General features: G+C 31.7%; 1 protein-coding gene and 1 long non-coding RNA gene across 3 annotated transcripts; one reads left to right on the top strand and one right to left on the bottom strand.

The window, feature by feature from the left end:
- Positions 1-437: 437 nt before the first annotated feature.
- Positions 438-11,964, top strand: LOC125055037 (putative inorganic phosphate cotransporter). 2 transcript variants are annotated; one of them, XM_047657241.1, is made up of 9 exons: positions 438-509; positions 3,747-3,787; positions 6,168-6,394; positions 7,637-7,873; positions 8,055-8,261; positions 8,847-9,020; positions 9,822-10,038; positions 10,520-10,758; positions 11,610-11,964. In XM_047657241.1, exons 2-9 carry the CDS (start codon positions 3,754-3,756, stop codon positions 11,820-11,822), a joined length of 1,548 nt encoding a protein of 515 aa, XP_047513197.1. In that variant the 5' UTR covers positions 438-509; positions 3,747-3,753; the 3' UTR covers positions 11,823-11,964. The 2 variants fall into 2 exon arrangements, with proteins under 2 accessions (XP_047513197.1, XP_047513196.1); XM_047657240.1 differs by lacking the exon at positions 438-509 and having other exon boundaries at positions 3,654-3,787.
- LOC125055049 lies at positions 10,967-11,453 on the bottom strand. The gene is made up of 2 exons (XR_007117814.1): positions 11,307-11,453; positions 10,967-11,143 (listed from the first exon to the last, which is right to left on the bottom strand). It is a non-coding gene; the product is annotated as an uncharacterized LOC125055049 (long non-coding RNA).
- Positions 11,965-19,049: the final 7,085 nt, after the last annotated feature.

Here is a 19,049-nt window from a genome sequence, read left to right as displayed (position 1 = left end):
CCTCAAGGCAAAATACAAAATACCATCCGTATTTTCTAAGGCAGTTTTTGCCACGCACCACCACTATGTGGAACCAGCTGCCTACTGAAGTATTTCCGAACCAATTCGACTTTTTCGATTTTAGTCCTTCAAGAAAAGAGCGTACCAATTCTTGAAAGGCCGGCAACGCACTTGCGAGCATTCTGGCAGTGTGGGCGGCGGTGAACATCAGGTGAGCCTCCTGCCCGTTTGCCTCCTATTACATAAAAAAATCTAACTCGTTATTCCTGAGATTAGCGCTCTCAAACAAACAAACTCCAATAATAATATTAGTATTGATTATTTCAGCCTCGTGCCCTTGTACGCAGGAGGCTGTCTAAATACACGATAATGTCAATCATACGTAGATAATAAGAATTTGAAGAGACCCAAAACGTAATGTTACGTATGTTTAAAAGAAATTATACAGTTCAGTTTACATTGCGAATCCGCATTTGAGACATCGTTGGAAGAATTGTCAATTAATATTGGTATGTAATATAACATATAAATTTATGTTAAAAATCGTTTAAACGTCGTATTGGCCTTCGAAATTTTTATCGAACAATAGAAGAAAGTCTTATTCAAGGTTACATTTATTTGTATACTTCATATATTTCGATTTTATTGTATTTATCAGGCATCGAAATTACTTGTAGTTCGGCTCCTTGTAGTAGGATAATAATATTGGGTTTTAATAATATTGAAGTTGACGGAAGGTATTGAAAAGTAATAAAATTTATTCCAAATTTTAAATTGTATGTTACTATCTAATAGCAAACTAAGTACATTTCACTAGAGTTAATGAGTCAATACTTATATTGAATAAAAAGTGTGTTTATTTTCGCTGTGCGTTTGATTTGACGCATATGAAAGATTTTAGTGGAAACGGCCTAAATACCTCACAAACCAAAACCAAAGGTTTTATGTTTAATTTTTTATATAATAAAAATCCAGTGGCGCTACCACCCTATGGCCTCAGATTGGATCTGTTTCTTTGATTTTTTATTGCATAGTAGGTGAACTGCACACATCGTCGATTTTAGGAATTTGAGACGTGCATGATAACATTTAATATTTTACGTAATATTGTATCCTTATCTTTTGTGTGTCAGTGACAGTACATTCTTCGAATATATATAACTTGTATCTTTTACAAACTCATGTAAAGAGCAAACATATTAATTGCCATTTGCCGATTATATATAAACCCAATACTTGAAACATACATACAATATATAGCCTAAATAAAATTGCCTTGAAAAATATTTATTACTTTATAAGCGACTATTTATACAGCATCCGTATCCTTCAAGTAAGGTCTTTGTGAATTAAGATTTTCTGAATACAATGAAAGAATGATTTAGTTGTGTACATACAGTTCAAATTATTAGATAGCTAATAAAACGAGAAGGTCAAAGATAATCCGACAAAAATCTGGCTTAATCTTAAAAACAAGCAAATGTATGTAAAAAAGGTAATAATATGCGACAGTGTTCCATAAAGAAATATTATTATTGATATTTACTTATCGATTGATATCGACTAAACTTTAAACACATCTAACTAAATTAATTTAAAATGGTTTTAGATATATTTATATCCCTATTACATAATAGGATATCATTACCATCGTGCATCGGGACATAATGTAAAGGTGTATTGCCAAGCCGATTTTTAATATTCCTAGTTAAATGTTTCGTCGTTCGTATGAAAATTGCAATAAAAATATTTAAATATATTTAGTTCCGTTTGAAATCCTATACAGCGGAACTGTTGTGTAATATTGTTATCTATAGAGTGGTTTGTTTGAGGTGTTTACGACTGATATACTTAATCCTAGTAAAGACGAAACTACAATACACTATATACAGCTACTTGTTATGTAGTATAAACAAACATTATGGCACTGTTTTAAAATAATAGTCTGAGACATAATAGCGCCCTGGTACGATGTATCGATGTCTGGTACATCCCTTGAACAACCCCTATCCTAACTAATCTCTAAAAAAAACAATCCAAATTACAATGACTTAATTAAGCCAACTCTATATTTTGCTAGAACTGCCAGTCTAATAAAATGTTATGTGTTAAGAATTACTACCAAATAATAACTTTAATTAAAGCTACACTTATCATCATAATCGTTAAAAAATATGTTTTTAAGGAGTAAATCCCTAATGTATTATGGGTGAATTTATAACGTTAACCACAAATCTACACCCACCCTATCTAATACAAAAAACTACTCGGTCGAAAGTAGGATTTTTAGAAAATCAATATAACCGTGAATCGCGAAATAAATTTATATCACGCTGGGCATTATGATGAAGCGAAATCGACCAATTACACGCTATTGAGTTTATATTTATATCTACTGCTTCAATCATCAGACATTTTATTATGTGAAATAAACTGAGTACCAGCTGCTCTTTGACCTGGTGGACTAGATGTGATCCATGCCATCTTATAGCTATTACAAGAAGCCACTGATTTTTTTTTAATTGCGTGAGATTTGATTTAGTTGACTAGCCGCTTGCTGCTTAAAATTTAGGCACAAGGAATAACGTCTTCAAAGTTGAATATATTATTTTGTTCTAAATATTGTGACAATTAGTTCAGCGGTTTAAGCGTATAAAATAGTAGTATTTGCTTGGTTCATACTATACAAAAGTGGACCTCGTGGCTAATCGGTTACGGACCGTGAAGCTTACGTTGACGGGTTAAATTTCCGTTACCCGCCTATGGAAATAAACTTATAACTTGCTTTCTGTCACGAGTAGGGTTTGAAGATCAAAAATTTCAGCTCTCACATGACGGTTACGGTGAGATTTTACTGTTTCTTCAAGGACATATAGGTGACCAAAGATGGAAATTTTACCTCACCAATTCACTCCCCAGCGGTCGTATTAAAAATTAATTCTAGAACTAGTCTAGACTGATTGCTGAGACCGTATAGAAAGGCTTATCGCTTTTTAAGAACGTTTCCGAGGTAAGACGTATAATAAAGTAGTTTTAGCATAGATACAAAAATTGTTGTCACATGTCTTATAAAAGTATTACTATGTTTTTTAGATTTATATCAATTTTAACGCTTGATTTAATCTTGCTACTTATGATTGTGTCAACTTAATCTTTGAAGCCTGCACGCGTCAAACCGACACCAAATTGTGAGAACTCCAAACGAACAAAAAGAATCCCTAAAAATGCAAAGAAAACCTGGGAATCTTGGGGACAAGATCCTCCTCCTTTAATCATTTTTATTTCTTTGCGTAGAATATGTAATAACATATTCTTATATACATTATATTATAATTATCATTACGTATCGTTGCTATTGCTACATGTATAAAAAATTAGTTAACTCATTATTAAGAAAAACATTATAATATATTCGGTACATAAATTAGATTATTCTCATTACAAAGCAAATCAAAAAAATTAATAAAAAATTTCACGCTGTACGTGTCCAAATCATCTTAAATTGCTACTTCCGCTTAATGCTACCCGGCAGTGGCAATGAAAATTTGTTGGGTTAAATAAATTTATATTTAACAAGCTAAGATAGTCTTTATGACGTTAATGATAGGACCGATAATGTCATAACTCTTTTTATACGACGACGCGCAGTCGTAGATTTGCCTGATTAGGTTCATCAGGTAGTTGAAGAACAAGTAAACTATTGGGAGTTGAAGAAACACCTTCATTTAGTGAAAACGTTGTTTCAGGTTCAATATGCTGACAGGATGGAGACTGACTTTATCGAAACGTGAGTAATTATTTTTAATTTTAAATAGTTGATAGTTTTTTTAAGATATTCACTAAAGGAAATAAGACAAATTACTTTAATTTACAATTATTTCGTACAATTTACAGATAAGCAAATAACTTCATAAATTTTATTTATTTTTCGTATATTATTCACAGTTGTATAAAGTATTTTTCATTGATAATAAAATTCATTTTTATTATGTATATTTATTTAGTGTGAGTGTTATTAGTGAGTGTTAGTGAGTGCTATTTTAATTATAAATATATAACTATTATAATTGAGGGATGCGATAAATTGTATACAAGCTTTGGCTAATTTAAATTCGGTTTGAATAAATTTAGAAATTTAATTCAAGCAATAACTCATTGGTTACATAAAATGTTACTTAAAGAGGCTTATCATAGATTCAATCTCGTAAAAATTCGTGGCAAAATTTCAATACTTTAGATTATTTTTCCGACCCTAATGTCGGCTAATAGAATTGCACCATTCGACGTCACGTGGTACAACCTACATGGTATTATACTGAAATTTTTTTGTGAAAATTTTCTCTGGTCGTTGCTTCAAGAAAAGTATTAAGTAGTTGTTTTATTCATTATGAAATTCTTATTTTTTAACTGTACATTTCGTCTCATGGTGCAATTCTATTGGCTGACATTTGGGTCGGAAAAATAATCCCCCGAATACCACTCGAGCTTCAAAATTATCTGGTATTTCCCTCAAGGTTCCCTGCAAACAAATATAGTTGTCATGACGACTAGAGTCGTCATGACGACTATATTAATTGTTTGCAACGAACCTATCGGGAAATACCCGATAATTTTGAAGCTCTTGTGGTATTACATATGATAATTTTAATTAATGACAGTTCGTACGGGAGAAATTCCATTGTTTTATTATCCTAAAATAAAACTAAGAGAGTGGCTTAAAGCAAATTATGTTCCTTTATAATAATAATAATAATTTATTTATTGCAAGAATATGGTACAAGTTGTTAAGGTGATACAATCGTAAATCGTTCACATATTCTGCGCAAATTTGTCTTAAGGAATTTTACATTATTAGTCAAAGTCAATTCTAATATTATCTAGTCTATTGTACTATATACATTACAACATTAATTTTATATCAATTACGGTGTTTTCTGGCAGTAGTTTTGATTTTCGTTCCCTTGGAAATGTAATTATTGAAACTCCTCCTTTACTGTGCTGCTTTGGAACTCCTTTTTTTACAAATTAAATGTTTTAAACATGCACTATATACCAAGAAATAATTGTAATCTAGTTACCAAATACACAGGTCTCCCTAGTGTGGGGGCTTACATTTGATCAATTTTGTCACAACCTTTAAAAAAAAAAAGTTAAAATTAAAACTAACTAAAATTCTTTTATGAATAAAGTTTTATTATTATTATTAGTTAACATTTATAAAATCTTTAAAAAAGCGACATTTAGCTGGTCTAACTAAACTTGTAACAAAATTATGTTTGCGGTGCTTGAATATATGTGATGATGATAGATATGTACAAGTCGTAAAATTAGGTTGAAACATCACTTGAGATTAACATTGTTTAGTAATAACCGGTTTAGAAGATAAAAGCAATATTAGTGCGGTCTACACAAATGAGTTTTGTATAAGAATTACGATAACTTCCTTTCTTTTTGTTCAACATTTTCCTGTAATGACAATAGCTAATAAATAAAATAATAGAGGTGTCGAATAAATTTAAATTATTACCGTATTTATTTTTGTCTTTGTAAATTAGTAATTAATATAATATATTTGAATGTGTCTTAGTAATGTCCTGCTAATATTTATTCGAATTAAAAAAAGTCTTCATCAAACAGTAGTTAGAATAGATTTTATAAATGTAAACAAAATACTAAAAGACTAAGTTTCGCTCAAAACAGCACTGGTAGATTCTGATTATATGAAAAAATAAAATAAATCAGAGGCGCTACAACCTCTTCAGGTCTTGGCCTCAGATTTCTGAATCTGTTTCATGATCATTTTTAAATCTAATAGGCAAGTAGGTGATCAGCCTCCAGTGCCTGACAGACGCCTTCGACTTAATGGGTCTAATACATGTCGGATTCCTAACGATGTTTTCTTTCACCGTTCGAGCAAATGTTATACTATTGGTGCACAGCCGGGGATCGAACCTACGACCTCAGGTATGAGAGTCGCACGCTGAAGCCACTACGCCAACACTGCTCTTGATGATCTAATTATATGAAAACTCGCTACAATATAATAAATGAAAAGAATATACGATTTAAGTGTAAAGATAAACAGTAACATGAAAGCAACATCAATAAAATTATAGTGTTACATTAGCATAATAGACGCAAATTTTTCATGATTAATATTCTTTCAGTATTCATAATACCGCAGCGCTATGTGCTGGCTATAATGGCTTTGTTTGCCATAGCCAATGCATATACAATGCGTGTCTGTCTCAATTTGGCGATCACACAAATGGTGAAGAAGAGAGATACAGGCATTGGCAGTTCACATTACGACCCAGATGCTTGCCCAGATCCTTCAGACACCTCGAATGCTACAATGACTCTTGCTAATTTCCTTTTGCGTGCGGATGGCGGAGTAAGTCTTATCTTTCTTTAATGCTTCATTATTAATGCAATTAATGTATCTTTTAATTGTCAATACACTTTTTTTTAAGACAATTCACACCAATTGAGCTAGTCCCATGCTAAGCTGGTGAAGCTTGTGTTATGGGTACTAGACAACGGATATATATATACAGATTATACATAGATAGACCTAACACATAAATACATATTTAAACACCCAAGACCTAAGCACAACACCAAATGCTCATCACATCGATGTTCGTCTCAGCCGGGGATCGAACCCGGGACCTATGGATTTGCAGTCAGGGGTACTAACCACTAGACCAATGAGTCGTCTAATAATATATGATTAGGTAACTTTAAATAATGGACCACCTTATAAACAAAAATGTCGGTTACAATTGCTAAAGAAAACTGTTGTTACTGCACTGATATTATAATAATTAAAATGGAATCCTATAAATCAACAATGTACCTACTCGTGCAACAGCGTTGGATAGCGCCGTCATCTTCAAATCACGTTTTAAAAATGAAATTTTGTAAAATACGATTACATAAAAGTCTTATAAAAAAAAAAGAATAACATTTATATCACAACAACACTTGTTTTGAATTATAATAATTCAAACATTGAAGTCTTATTTTCAAGGTCACATTCTACTTTTTACTCGTATTATCTAAAACTCTAAGAAGTTTAAGATAATGTCATGTATATGTTTATCTCTTACGTCAAATATTTGTAGTATGATTTTATCTGCATTGATTCTTTGATAGTTTATTTGTTATGTAATGCTGATTATGATAACTGGTTTAATATGTTCGGGTAGGTATTGTGTAGTTCTAGGTAAGCATCTTATTTTTTAACACATTTATTATATATATAGTAAGTCAACTGTCACTTGACAGAACCATGGAATTCGAAGATCAATAATAGTATAAAACGTGATATTGTTACAATGATAATGTCATTTATCTAATTAATATAATAATATACCTATACTAAATATATATTATAATATACCTATTTTATAATTAATTAAAAAATATCACCATTCAACCATTACAACGAGGTGCTTGGAGATACAGTATTTTTAAATCGAACCACTACACCACAGAACACGACTATTATATAGAACACAAGAAATTATCATAATAAAAAATATGGGGACTGCCTCTTTTGTTGAGGGTCTCAAGACGGCGCACTTACGCCATGCAGGTTACACAATATTTTATAAAACTATTTATTTATCAGGAGGAAAAGTTTGACTGGAGTGAAGCCACCCAAGGTTTACTTCTGAGTTCATTCTATTATGGATATGTCTTGACGCACCTGCCTGGAGGGATGTTGGCTGAAAGGCTCGGTGGAAAATGGGTGTTGGGACTCGGTCTACTATCCACAGCTGTCTGCACATTGTTGACTCCATTTGCTGTTAAAACTGGAGGAGCTACAGCCTTATTCATTTTGAGAGTCATCGAAGGTCTTGGTGAAGTAAGTAGAAGCGAAGTATACAATGGAAGAAATAAAAATCGTTATAGGCTAAATAAAGAGCTTTTTGACAGGGCTCAAAGTCCAATCCAAAAGTCCAAAAGCTATCAAATTCCTTAAGAAATTTCAATGTCTTTTTCACGTTTTTTAATTTTTATAATAAATAAAATGGGAAAACTTGCAGGGCCCAACAATGCCTGGGTTGATGGCTATGGTGTCGAAATGGTCACCAAAAGAAGAACGAGCTAAAATGGGAGCCATTATATTTGGTGGCGCCCAAATCGGAAATATTGGTGGCTCATATTTCTCAGGCCTAATTATGCATGAAGGCAGTTGGGAAAACGTTTTCTACTTATTCGGCTCTATAGGCTTGGCATGGTTTGTTATTTGGGTATGTACTCATTAGTTTTGTTTTGCTAATATAATACCACCGCGAGGCAACTTACGACGGCAAGATAATTTAATTCTATGCAAGTAGGTGATCCATCTCCTGTATCATACACACGTCGTCGGTTGTCTAAAGCATATCAGTTTCCTCATTATATTTCCGTCGTTAAAGTTAGTTAGCAAGGACTGAGGACGTAGGTAAATTATCTTCAGCTGGTTCCAACGCAAAGAAACGAATCGCACTTACATTGTTCTCAAATATTATTATAAAACTAAATATAAATTATAATTTTTTTGAAAAAAAAACATGGCTAGAATAATTAGTTGAGCATTTATTTAAAACTTGAAAACAACGAGGGCAAAAGGAGAGGGTCAGGGAGGAGGTAAAGTTGACATTGACAATGATATTCTAGTTAAAGAAGGTGGGAAATATTAATAAAAATTTTGCACCTTCACAATTATATAAAAACCTTGAATAGAAACATAGTCTCCTTTTAATCAAATATAAACAGGCCAATGCACGTAATTTAAAATCAAACAAACTCTATAAACAAAAATTAAAATTAATATTAATCTTTCAATTTTTCAGAGTTTCCTCTGCTACAGTACACCAAACACACATCCGTTCATATCGGATGCTGAAAAGAAGTTCTTAAACGAAAATGTTGCTGCGCTTAAACACAACAAGGAGCAAAAGCTCGACCCAGTGCCTTGGAAAGCTCTGATTCGATCATGGCCATTGTTGTCCCTTATCATAGCAGCTGTAAGTTTTCTTATTTATCATACTATAATAACAAAGCTCTCACTATATTCATTTATGTAGACTTTTCCGATTATAAAGCTTCTTATCAAGGTTTATTTTTCAACAATTCCGGCAATGCAATAATTATTTACCAAAGGCTGCTTATCTAATTTTTACTAATAATTAAGTAAATAAGAAATATAGTTTCATTTCTACCTACTCTAAATAAATTTAAAAATAAATAATTATAATAACATGGCTTGAAAGTCGTGTTGCAAAATATAGAACTATATACGGAGAGTGTAAGACAAACTCATAATTTTTGGTACGTTGCTACACTCTTCGCAGATGAAATTATGAGAATGCTTTAAGTCAAAGTTTTCAAAGTTAGTAGTCAAACAAAATTGCGACGTGAAGGTGAAGGTGAATTCAAATACACTCGGCGACAAAAAAATCGCACCTTTCTTAAAATTCGTGTCAAGCGATTATAACTTCTAAGATCCTTCCAGTCCCCTATCATTATTAGTATCATTTGAAAGCTAATGAAATCCCTTATTTGAAAACTATTACAAATTACAAATTTTTGTATTGTTCCTTTTATTTGTAATTTTGATCAGAATAAACATTGTTTCACATTTTCCCAGAATTTTCTTTTTTTATGGGGGTGGTGGCCAATTTCCTTTTTCAAATAAGGGCAAGCTTTCAACTGATACTAATATTGATAGGGTACAGTAAGGATCTTCGGAGTTATAATCACATGACACGAATTTTAGGAAAGGTGCGATTTTTTTGACGCCGAGTGTATATAATAACTAATTTCAGATCGGTCACGATTGGGGATACTTTACGATGGTTACGGATTTACCTAAATACATGACAGATGTTCTGAAGTTCAATATTAAATCTACTGGAATTCTCTCTGCCGTACCTTATGTAGCGATGTGGATTTCGTCTTTCTTCTTTGGTATATTATGTGATTTTTGTATCAAGAAAGGCTACCATAATATTAGGAATGCTAGAAAAATTTACACAACTATCGGTAAGTAAAGCATGAAACATTTTGATATTTTGGTGTCCGAAGATTATGAAATTAATGTATACAAAATGCAATCCTTAGCTAAATGTTAACATGACCGTGAACAAAAATATTGTGAATTCTGCTAATCAGAATGTATAAGGTGGCCAAAATTATAACGAACTGAGCTTACAAATTGAAATTTAGTAAAGTTTAAATTGACTTGTAGTTTAAAACTATGGCTTACATCACGTAAGGTTTTACAGATAATTTTAATACCTCCATTTCGACTATGCATTTTATAAGAGACACTTGTAAGAAAGTTTCTGTTAAGCATCTCTTGTTGCTAAAGTTTAGTGAATTATATAAAATCGAGTGCCCAGCTATGACCCTCTATCGAACATCTATAATGTTCTTTTTATTGTTTAATTTTATACGCAATTTTCTATCAAATAGTTTTATAACCCCTGTACACACTTACATTATGTATATTTTATATTTTTAGCTGCTACTGGACCCGGTATATGTATAATCTTGGCTTCGTATTCTGGCTGTGACCAGACCCTAGCAGTGTTATGGTTCATAGCAGCTATGACCCTTATGGGCGCTTACTACAGCGGAATGAAAGTTAACGCCCTGGATATTACCCCTAACTACGCCGGTACCACGACAGGTCTAGTAAATGGAATTGCAGCTGTATCTGGCATCATTTCACCATACTTAATAGGACTTTTGACTCCACAAGTAAGATTTTTTAATTACTAGTTAGAAGACAAACAAATAGGTTGCTTAACCCTAGAAAGATAATCATATTTTGTAATACGGAAAAGAAAATCATGCGTAAAATTTACGCAAGAATTTGAATTAGTTGTAGGTCTAGGTTTAATAGTTTATTTTAATGAATTGTATGTTATTATATATACACATACATTAGAATAATTAATACTGCAGATAATTTTTTAAACTCCTTTATTTTTACTTTAAAAAAAAGAAAACTTTAAACGTGGTCCGCTACTTCACTGTCGGTGTCCTCACACGGAAGCTCGTCATCACTTTGCATAAGAGCGGCCAGGATTTCGTGTTCGTTTAAATTGATACTCCCCATTGTGATATATATTTGCCTCAATATCTTTAAAAATGAAATTATAATATTAGTTATGATATAAAGTATTAAAAGTTACGAATCACAATAAAACTGTCATATAAGCCAAAATCATAAAAGTCGCGATAAAGATAATCATGCGTAATTTTTACTCACGCGGTCGTTATATTTCAAAATCGGTTGCACTTACCTTATTGACACTTACGTCACGCGGCAGCTCCCAACGACGAATGAGATGTCCTAAACGCACAGCTATGGATTCGCGCTAATTAGAAAGATAGAGCAATTATTCGAAAACGCATGCGTAAATTTTACGCAGACTACCTTTCCAGGGTTAATAAAGTCTTTTTCAATTATAAACTATTGATTGATTTTTAATTCATATTTGATGAACTCTTTAATTGCTTTTATCTCTACAGTCTACAATATTTATACTTTATATATATTTACGTAAGTAATCTAAGTATTAACTTAATGTCTACTTCATTTCCAGTCAACGCTCAAGCAGTGGCGTGTCGCGTTTTGGGTCTGTTTTGGATTATTGGTGGTGACTAATGTTGTTTACCTAATATTCGCGAAAGGGGAACAGTTATGGTGGGATGACGTCAAGACAATGGGGTATCCAAAGGGTTGGAAACATGGACCATTGCCAGCGAGAAAAACGGACGTTGAAAAGGAAAAATCTAAAGAGGAAGTTAAACAATAAACAGACTGTTAATGACATAAGTGTAAATATATTTTTAGGTTATTCTTAATTTTGTCCAAATATTTTTTGTTAGTTGGAAAGTGAAGGTGTCATTTGGAAATGTATATAATATAAATAAGAATTAAATAAATAATTGAACATTGTTATGTATTTCATTTATATAGAAATACTAGCTGACCCGGCAAACCTTTGTTTTGCCATGTATGCATATTATTTCTAGGAAACATTTTTTTAGTTCAGTAAAAATATCTACAATAATAAAAAATAGGGATTGATCGTAGAAGGGTTAAAATTAGGGGTTGTATGTATTTTTGTACGTTGTATCATAAAAAATTAAAAATTTAAATATTTTTTTTTGTGGGGTGTATACCCCTTATCACTTAGGGGTTGGAATAGATAGTAGCCGATTCTCAAACTTACTGAAAATGCATAAAAAATTCATAAGGAACGGTCGAGCCGTTTCGGAGGAGAAATGCGAACGAACATTTAACAATTCTCAAACAGACATATACAGACATATACATAAGTAGCCTGGGTTATATGTTGTTATGTAATTGATTTTGTATCAATAAATTATTTTTTAATATCCCTGCTTATTTATTGATAGTGTTTTCTATTTACTTAAATGGAGTTATAAGCTCAAAAATATCACTAGATTTAAATAATAAAAAGAGATTTTTTGCTTCCTAATGGGGTTTCGACGAATTCTGGCTTTAACAGTATTAACAGCCTTTGTAGTTCTAACAGCACGCGGCCGCCCTGATCTTTCCTGGTCTTCGACATACGAAGTGTTGTAACTGTTGATATTACGATTTACGAACATACGGCTGATACCAAGCTTTTGAAGTGTCTGGAATATGACCGACGGCTCCATACCCACTTTGTGCAAGGCCATCACTGCAACCCTATTTCCTTTAACACCCCATTCCATATTGTAATTTGATAGTGAACACGAAAAAATATGTGAAATGACGTAAAATCGAAATAAGTTTTTAAAACATACGTGTTCCAAATTCAAAATAATTTAAAAGTTGAAAAAATGCATATTCATTTGTAACAGAACTTATGGCTGGACTAGGTATTTAAATCTTCATTTTGTTTGGATTTTTTCCTATAATAGCAATTAGCATCATTTTACGTACTATTAAAACTATAAGGGGGCGTCCATAAATTACGTGAGGTGTTTTTTAAATTTTCTGTACCTCCCTCCCCCCCTGGTGAGATGTCGTGAGATTTTATTCAACCCCCTCCCCCAATCTCACGTGACATTTTTCAAAATGTGGGTTTCTTACTTACACGCGTAAGAAGCTATCTTTTTGAGCTCGGAGAACTCAAAATAACACAGAATTCGTACTATTGAGCTTGAAGAGCTCAAAAACAAAATAAGTGAAATGTTGAGCGTTTAGGTATGGAGTTAGCGGGAAGTTGCAGAGATGGTTTAGGGTCAAGCGTTTTCAATCAGAAAAAAAATTGCGTGATACTTGCCGAGACCCCCCCCCCCTCTCCAACGTAAGAATAAATGAGATTTTACTCGACCCCCTCCCCCCCCTTAAACACCTCACGTAATTTATGGACGCCCCCTAACCCATTGAATGCAATCTACATACATACACATAATATTACATCTAAAATATAAAATCGATATGATACTTTAAATTGCGTATATATATCTTAATTGATCTTCGCGATTTTAATAAAAATGTGTTTTAATAATTTCACAAACATCCTGAAGCAAACAAGAAAACAGCTACTCATTTTTATTATTGAACATTAATTGGCACAACCACATTGGTTCAGTCTGAAGTCAAGAAAATATTGCATAGGAGAATGAGTGCATCTGGCTATAATCTCTTGATGTAACTCCGGTTTAGGAAATCGCAACATTTTTTTAGAAAAATCAATATAATAATCGTGTCTTGTTTTGTATCAGACCCCTCGTAACGAAACATCAAAACAAGTTTAAACCCCCAGATAACGGCATATCAAGTGATAATCTGTCACTTAAAAACACTTCAGATATGTTACGTCACGATGGATTTTGTAAGAAATTGACACAATCGAAAAAAAATTAATACCACTTTTGATTGTGTCATTTTTATCACACTTTGTATATCACTATTCACTATCTGCGCGTGTAGATTGCAAGGGCTTACAAACGTGCCCCTAATCGTAAGCGCCTACTTTGCCTCTCTTCTGTCACATACGCATTGATAGATGAGAATTAGTTGGCACTATGAAAATCTCTGAATGTGTCATATATTATAAATCGAAAATTGGCAAAATTGAACGAAGTTCCTTATCGCGCGTTGCGAAAGGGGGATAGACGGAAAAAATTAAGGCCAAAAGTTGGAACGACACTTTTTTGCTATTTGCTATTGTAATACACCGGTTGTCGTCTGATCACCGAAGTTAAGCAACGTCGGGATAGGTCAGTGCTTGGATGGGTGACCGCCTGGGAACACCTTATGTTGGTTTTTTTGAAAATTATTTTTGGATCACTTAACTAAATTAGTCGTAGTAAACGTTCACCAGAATCCCTGTACAAAATTGCGGGGTTTTCCCTAGTTTTCTAGCAAAATAAAAATGTCATGAAATTCTGCGAATTAAAAAATTAGGGAACTAATATCACAACGAGAACAGCTTATACAAGGAGATGAACCAGATAAGACTGAATTAAAACAACAACTACGAAATACGTTATATGCTTATTAATTGTGCCACTTAATTTATATTTAGGTTATTTTGTTTTGTAATCGCTGCGTAGCACAACGACATCGTACTTCTTCCACTTTTAGATTCCTGGTCTCTTAAAACTTTAATAGACGATGAAATATAATATTGGTGTCGAGAAAATCTATCATACTGTTATGATACCAATTAAAATATAAATTAATCGAAAGGAACTTTGTTACATCCGGATCCGGATTGTCCCTTGACACCTCTCAAGTTTTTTTTTAATAATATTGAATTATTGGTATTGGTAAGTAGCATTAACCTCCCAGAGGGCATATCTAGATGTGCGGCCATTTCAATATAAAATTGTATTTTAATTTATTATTTTTATATTTATTAATATAAAATAAATATCCCAGGCTACTATATTTTTGTTAAGAGAATTGTTAGTTTTTATGTGTAGCAATATAAAAAAACGGTATCAAAAAAATCTTTGGTATTTGTTTGATTTTAATCATATTCTATTTACAAAAATATGACACGCTACCGAAACAAAATATAATTAATAGTGATTATTTTTCCGACCCAAATATCGGCCAATAGAATTGCACCATTCGACGTCACGTGGTACAACCTACATGGTATTATCCTGATTATTTTTCCGACCCAAATATCGGCCAATAGAATTGCACCATTCGACGTCACGTGGTACAACCTACATGGTATTATACTGATAATTTTTTGTGAAAATTTTCTCTGGTCGTTGCTTCAAGAAAAGTATTAAGTAGTTGTTTTATTCATTATGAAATTCTTATTTGTTAACTGTACATTTCGTCTCATTATAAGTGAAAATTGTTGTACTGTACTTAATATTTCTACATAATTGACATACATAAAAATGTTTAATTATTTATTTCATTCTTATTTATATTGTATTAATTTCTAAATTTTACTGTCTCTTTCCAACTAAAAAAAATTATTTGGAAAAAATTTAGAATATATTTACATTTATGTCATAATCAATCTGTTTATTGTTTAACTTCCTTTTTAGATTTTTCCTTTTCAACGTCCGTATTTTTAGCCTTTAGATGGGCTAAAATTTTCGTATTTCATAGAGAAGTAGGGAAGGGTATGACGGGTCTGGGCGTTACTGCATACGATGTTTTGCATTTTCTGAGAAGATTTACTATGGTAATATATATATATTTTTTTACCATAGGAAAGAAGAGATTTCAACGAACTGAAAGCACACCAACTTTTTGAAAAAAGCTGAAATTTTGACGTCAGAATTTTCGATTGAAAATTAGGGTGTTTTTTCGATATTAATTCAAAATAAGGTGAAAAAATAAATATTTTTAATCAAATAAATTAAAGTATATTTGGGACATAATAAGGTAAGTTTTCAACAAATTTCGTTTAAAAAAATAAATTTTTGTAAAAGATAAAAATAAAAAACCAAAAAGTTGGTTTTTTGAATTTTTCATACCAATTTTGAGGTTATGTGAAAAATTTGTGCATACAAAAGTTTTAGATCTTTTTATTACCTACAACTTTGCCATTTAACTTTCTTTGATAGGACTTTTAGTTTTGCCGAAAATCGGTAAACCGTTTTTTACCCTTAAAACTCACTTAGATCAAATTTGAATTAACAATCAATCAATAGTTTATAATTGAAAAAGATTTTAATAAGCAATTTATTTGTTTGTTGATATTGCGAATTAAGTTTATTAATTTTTAAGAAAACCATTCGAACGTTCATAGCATTATCTGGGATACATGTCCATAAAAAAATCTTGTGCGATTGTTGCCAGACAGCTACGATAAATAAATAATATAATAAAATACGCAAATTTAAGACACAATTCAGCCCATACAATATCAGCAGTTATACATGAGATTAGGGATATGGAGAAGATATATGCTGCGCAAATAAGAAAATTTATAATGTACAAACACTTTGTTATTTAATATTTATATTTCTTTAGATGAAGCGCGTATAGAAAATATCAAATATACGCAAATATGTTGCAATTATTTTAACAAAGGCATAGAATTATATATTACATTTTATTAGAAATCATAACAAGTATTTACAATTTTTTAACCTACATAGTAATAATAAAAAGAATATTAAACAAAATCAAAATTAGGTCTCCGTGGCAGTGTACCTTTAACGCTGGCAGCATTTCCTCGCTGTATTGCGATACTTATTCGCTAAGCGAGGAAAGCACCAGCTCTGGGACAATATTATATATATTATATTACATATATAATATATAATTGAGAGTATATAAAAGATGTACAGCGAACATTTCAAAATTTAGATATTTTGTGGCCGTACTTGTTCATGAGGATTATGTGAATTTAACGCGGTTGAAGCTACGCGGCTAGGTGTCTTGTTCCAAATATTTATATTTGATATAAAAGGTTATGAAATATTAATGTTTATAAATATACACATTAGGGTTTTACCTTGCAACTGCAAGATCATAAGAATCCAAAGAAAAAAATCCTACTATAAGAATACCAGTATCAAAAGTTTCAAAAATATTGTAATGTTAAAATGCTCTGCTAGTTAGCTTAGCGTTACGACGAAACTACACAAAATATTCACTCACCCATTCATCTAGCTGTGCAACCCATAATGTTTCTTCAAATGAATTTTCAAGTATGTAATCAACAAAACTGTTTTCACTCTAGTTAGTACTGGTAAAATGTCCTCCTACATCAAACTATCATCAAAATCTTTAGACTATCTGCATTCACTGCAGACACGCCCTCTTTTTCTCTTAAGACAATCTGAGATTGAAAATTGCCTGTCATTATTTCAAATTTAGAATAATTTTTACTTGCTAAATCATCACCATTGCTTACTTTATTGTTTTAAGTATTTGTGTAATTAAAGAAATATTAGTAACCAAATATTAAAAAGCTAGTTACTTGTTATTTGATTGAATTGATACAAAGTATTAATCGCGTTAACCATATTAGGTATGTCTGACCTGTTTCTATTACAGATTCTAGTGATTTTGATGATCACATACCTTCCACATAACCATAGAAACCTAACAATGTATCGTGGGAAAAAATGTTGTTTAATGTTATAAATATATATGTTTATTATATTATAAATAAGCAATTATTGTGACGTAATAATTCAATAACATACCTTAGGTGTAATATGGCTTGCTGCCAAGCTCGTAAAAACAATTTAAAGTATATAGTAAGCTCTTTTTATCACAATTTTTCACATACATGCGATGGGTCGACATAGATGCGATAGAGACAACCATAGCCGTATACAACGCGAATTCAGTTAGTACCTAGTAGTTTGTTACCATGGTAACCATGTTTTTCATATAAAATGAATTAAGAAGAACAAATACCGTACTGACCTTACTCGACGTTTTATAAGGCTGTATGTCGTAACAACTTTATAATTATCTTAATTGGAAAATATAAAATTCAATAAACATACAACAACAATAACATTTCAAGATTTTAGGAAATTTTAAATAAATAAAACGAAAAATACATTATAAATCCCATACATTAAAAATTAAACAAGCAAAAAAGTCATTCAAATAAAATTATGTTTTGATTTTTTTATTATTTTAATCTGTTACAAACATGCATGACGTAATCGAACTTGACGTTATTTGAGCTATTGAGTGTTCTGTGATCTTAGTCTTAGTATTGTATTATTGCAATGTATTTAATTATGACAAATGAATACCGATGGTCTAGACTTTACCCTGGTTTAAACCATATATAGGTTATCCATCATATCAGGATTAATAATCTTCGTCGGGCATTCATTTGTTAATATTTAAAAAAAAGTAAGAGTTCCCGAGGGAGAGTTGTTTTCATGCGTTTTTCACCCTTTTTTAACCATTATTAGTAAACAAAATGTTTCCTAAATAAATGAATAATGCTGTTATTTATGTTTGAAATCTATGGCAAATAACAAAAATTCGTACGAATTAATCATGTTAAGAATTATAAAATAACAAAACCGGAAGCAAAAAACATCGTGTGCTAACCTTAGTGGCGATACATATCTTGAAATCTATCAAAAAAAGAAAATAATCTTAATCTTCTCTTGAGGTTATTATTATCTATAGAATTTTTTCTATATCAATAATCGTGTCTAAAAAGTATATTCACGTGCCTTGTGACATATATGTGTTTGACAACGCACAAAGGCAAAGTTATATTTTTCTATTGCTTAGGCAATTGATCACATTTTCGGCAAGAGGCCGGCAACGCACTTGCGAGTCTTCTGGCAATGTGAGTGTCCATAGGCGGCGGTATCACTTAACATCAGATGAGCATCCTGCCCGTTTGCCTCTTATTACTTTAAAAAAATTCGGAGTAAAAATAAAACATCTATGCAAAATTCTGCTCCGTTCATCTAAAATGCAATAAGCTTTTATATATAACTGCTAAAGTTACGATTAAAAATAAATATTAAGACAAAAACGCACGCTAAAAGAGTTTTGCTGTTGATTATTCATGAAAACAAGTGAATAACTAATTGTTACTAACAGCTGC

The sequence above is a fragment of the Pieris napi genome, chromosome 13, assembly GCF_905475465.1.
Source record: "Pieris napi chromosome 13, ilPieNapi1.2, whole genome shotgun sequence".
In the NCBI taxonomy this organism is placed as follows: Eukaryota; Metazoa; Arthropoda; class Insecta; order Lepidoptera; family Pieridae; genus Pieris; species Pieris napi.
This window is presented reverse-complemented; position numbering and strand designations above follow the sequence as displayed.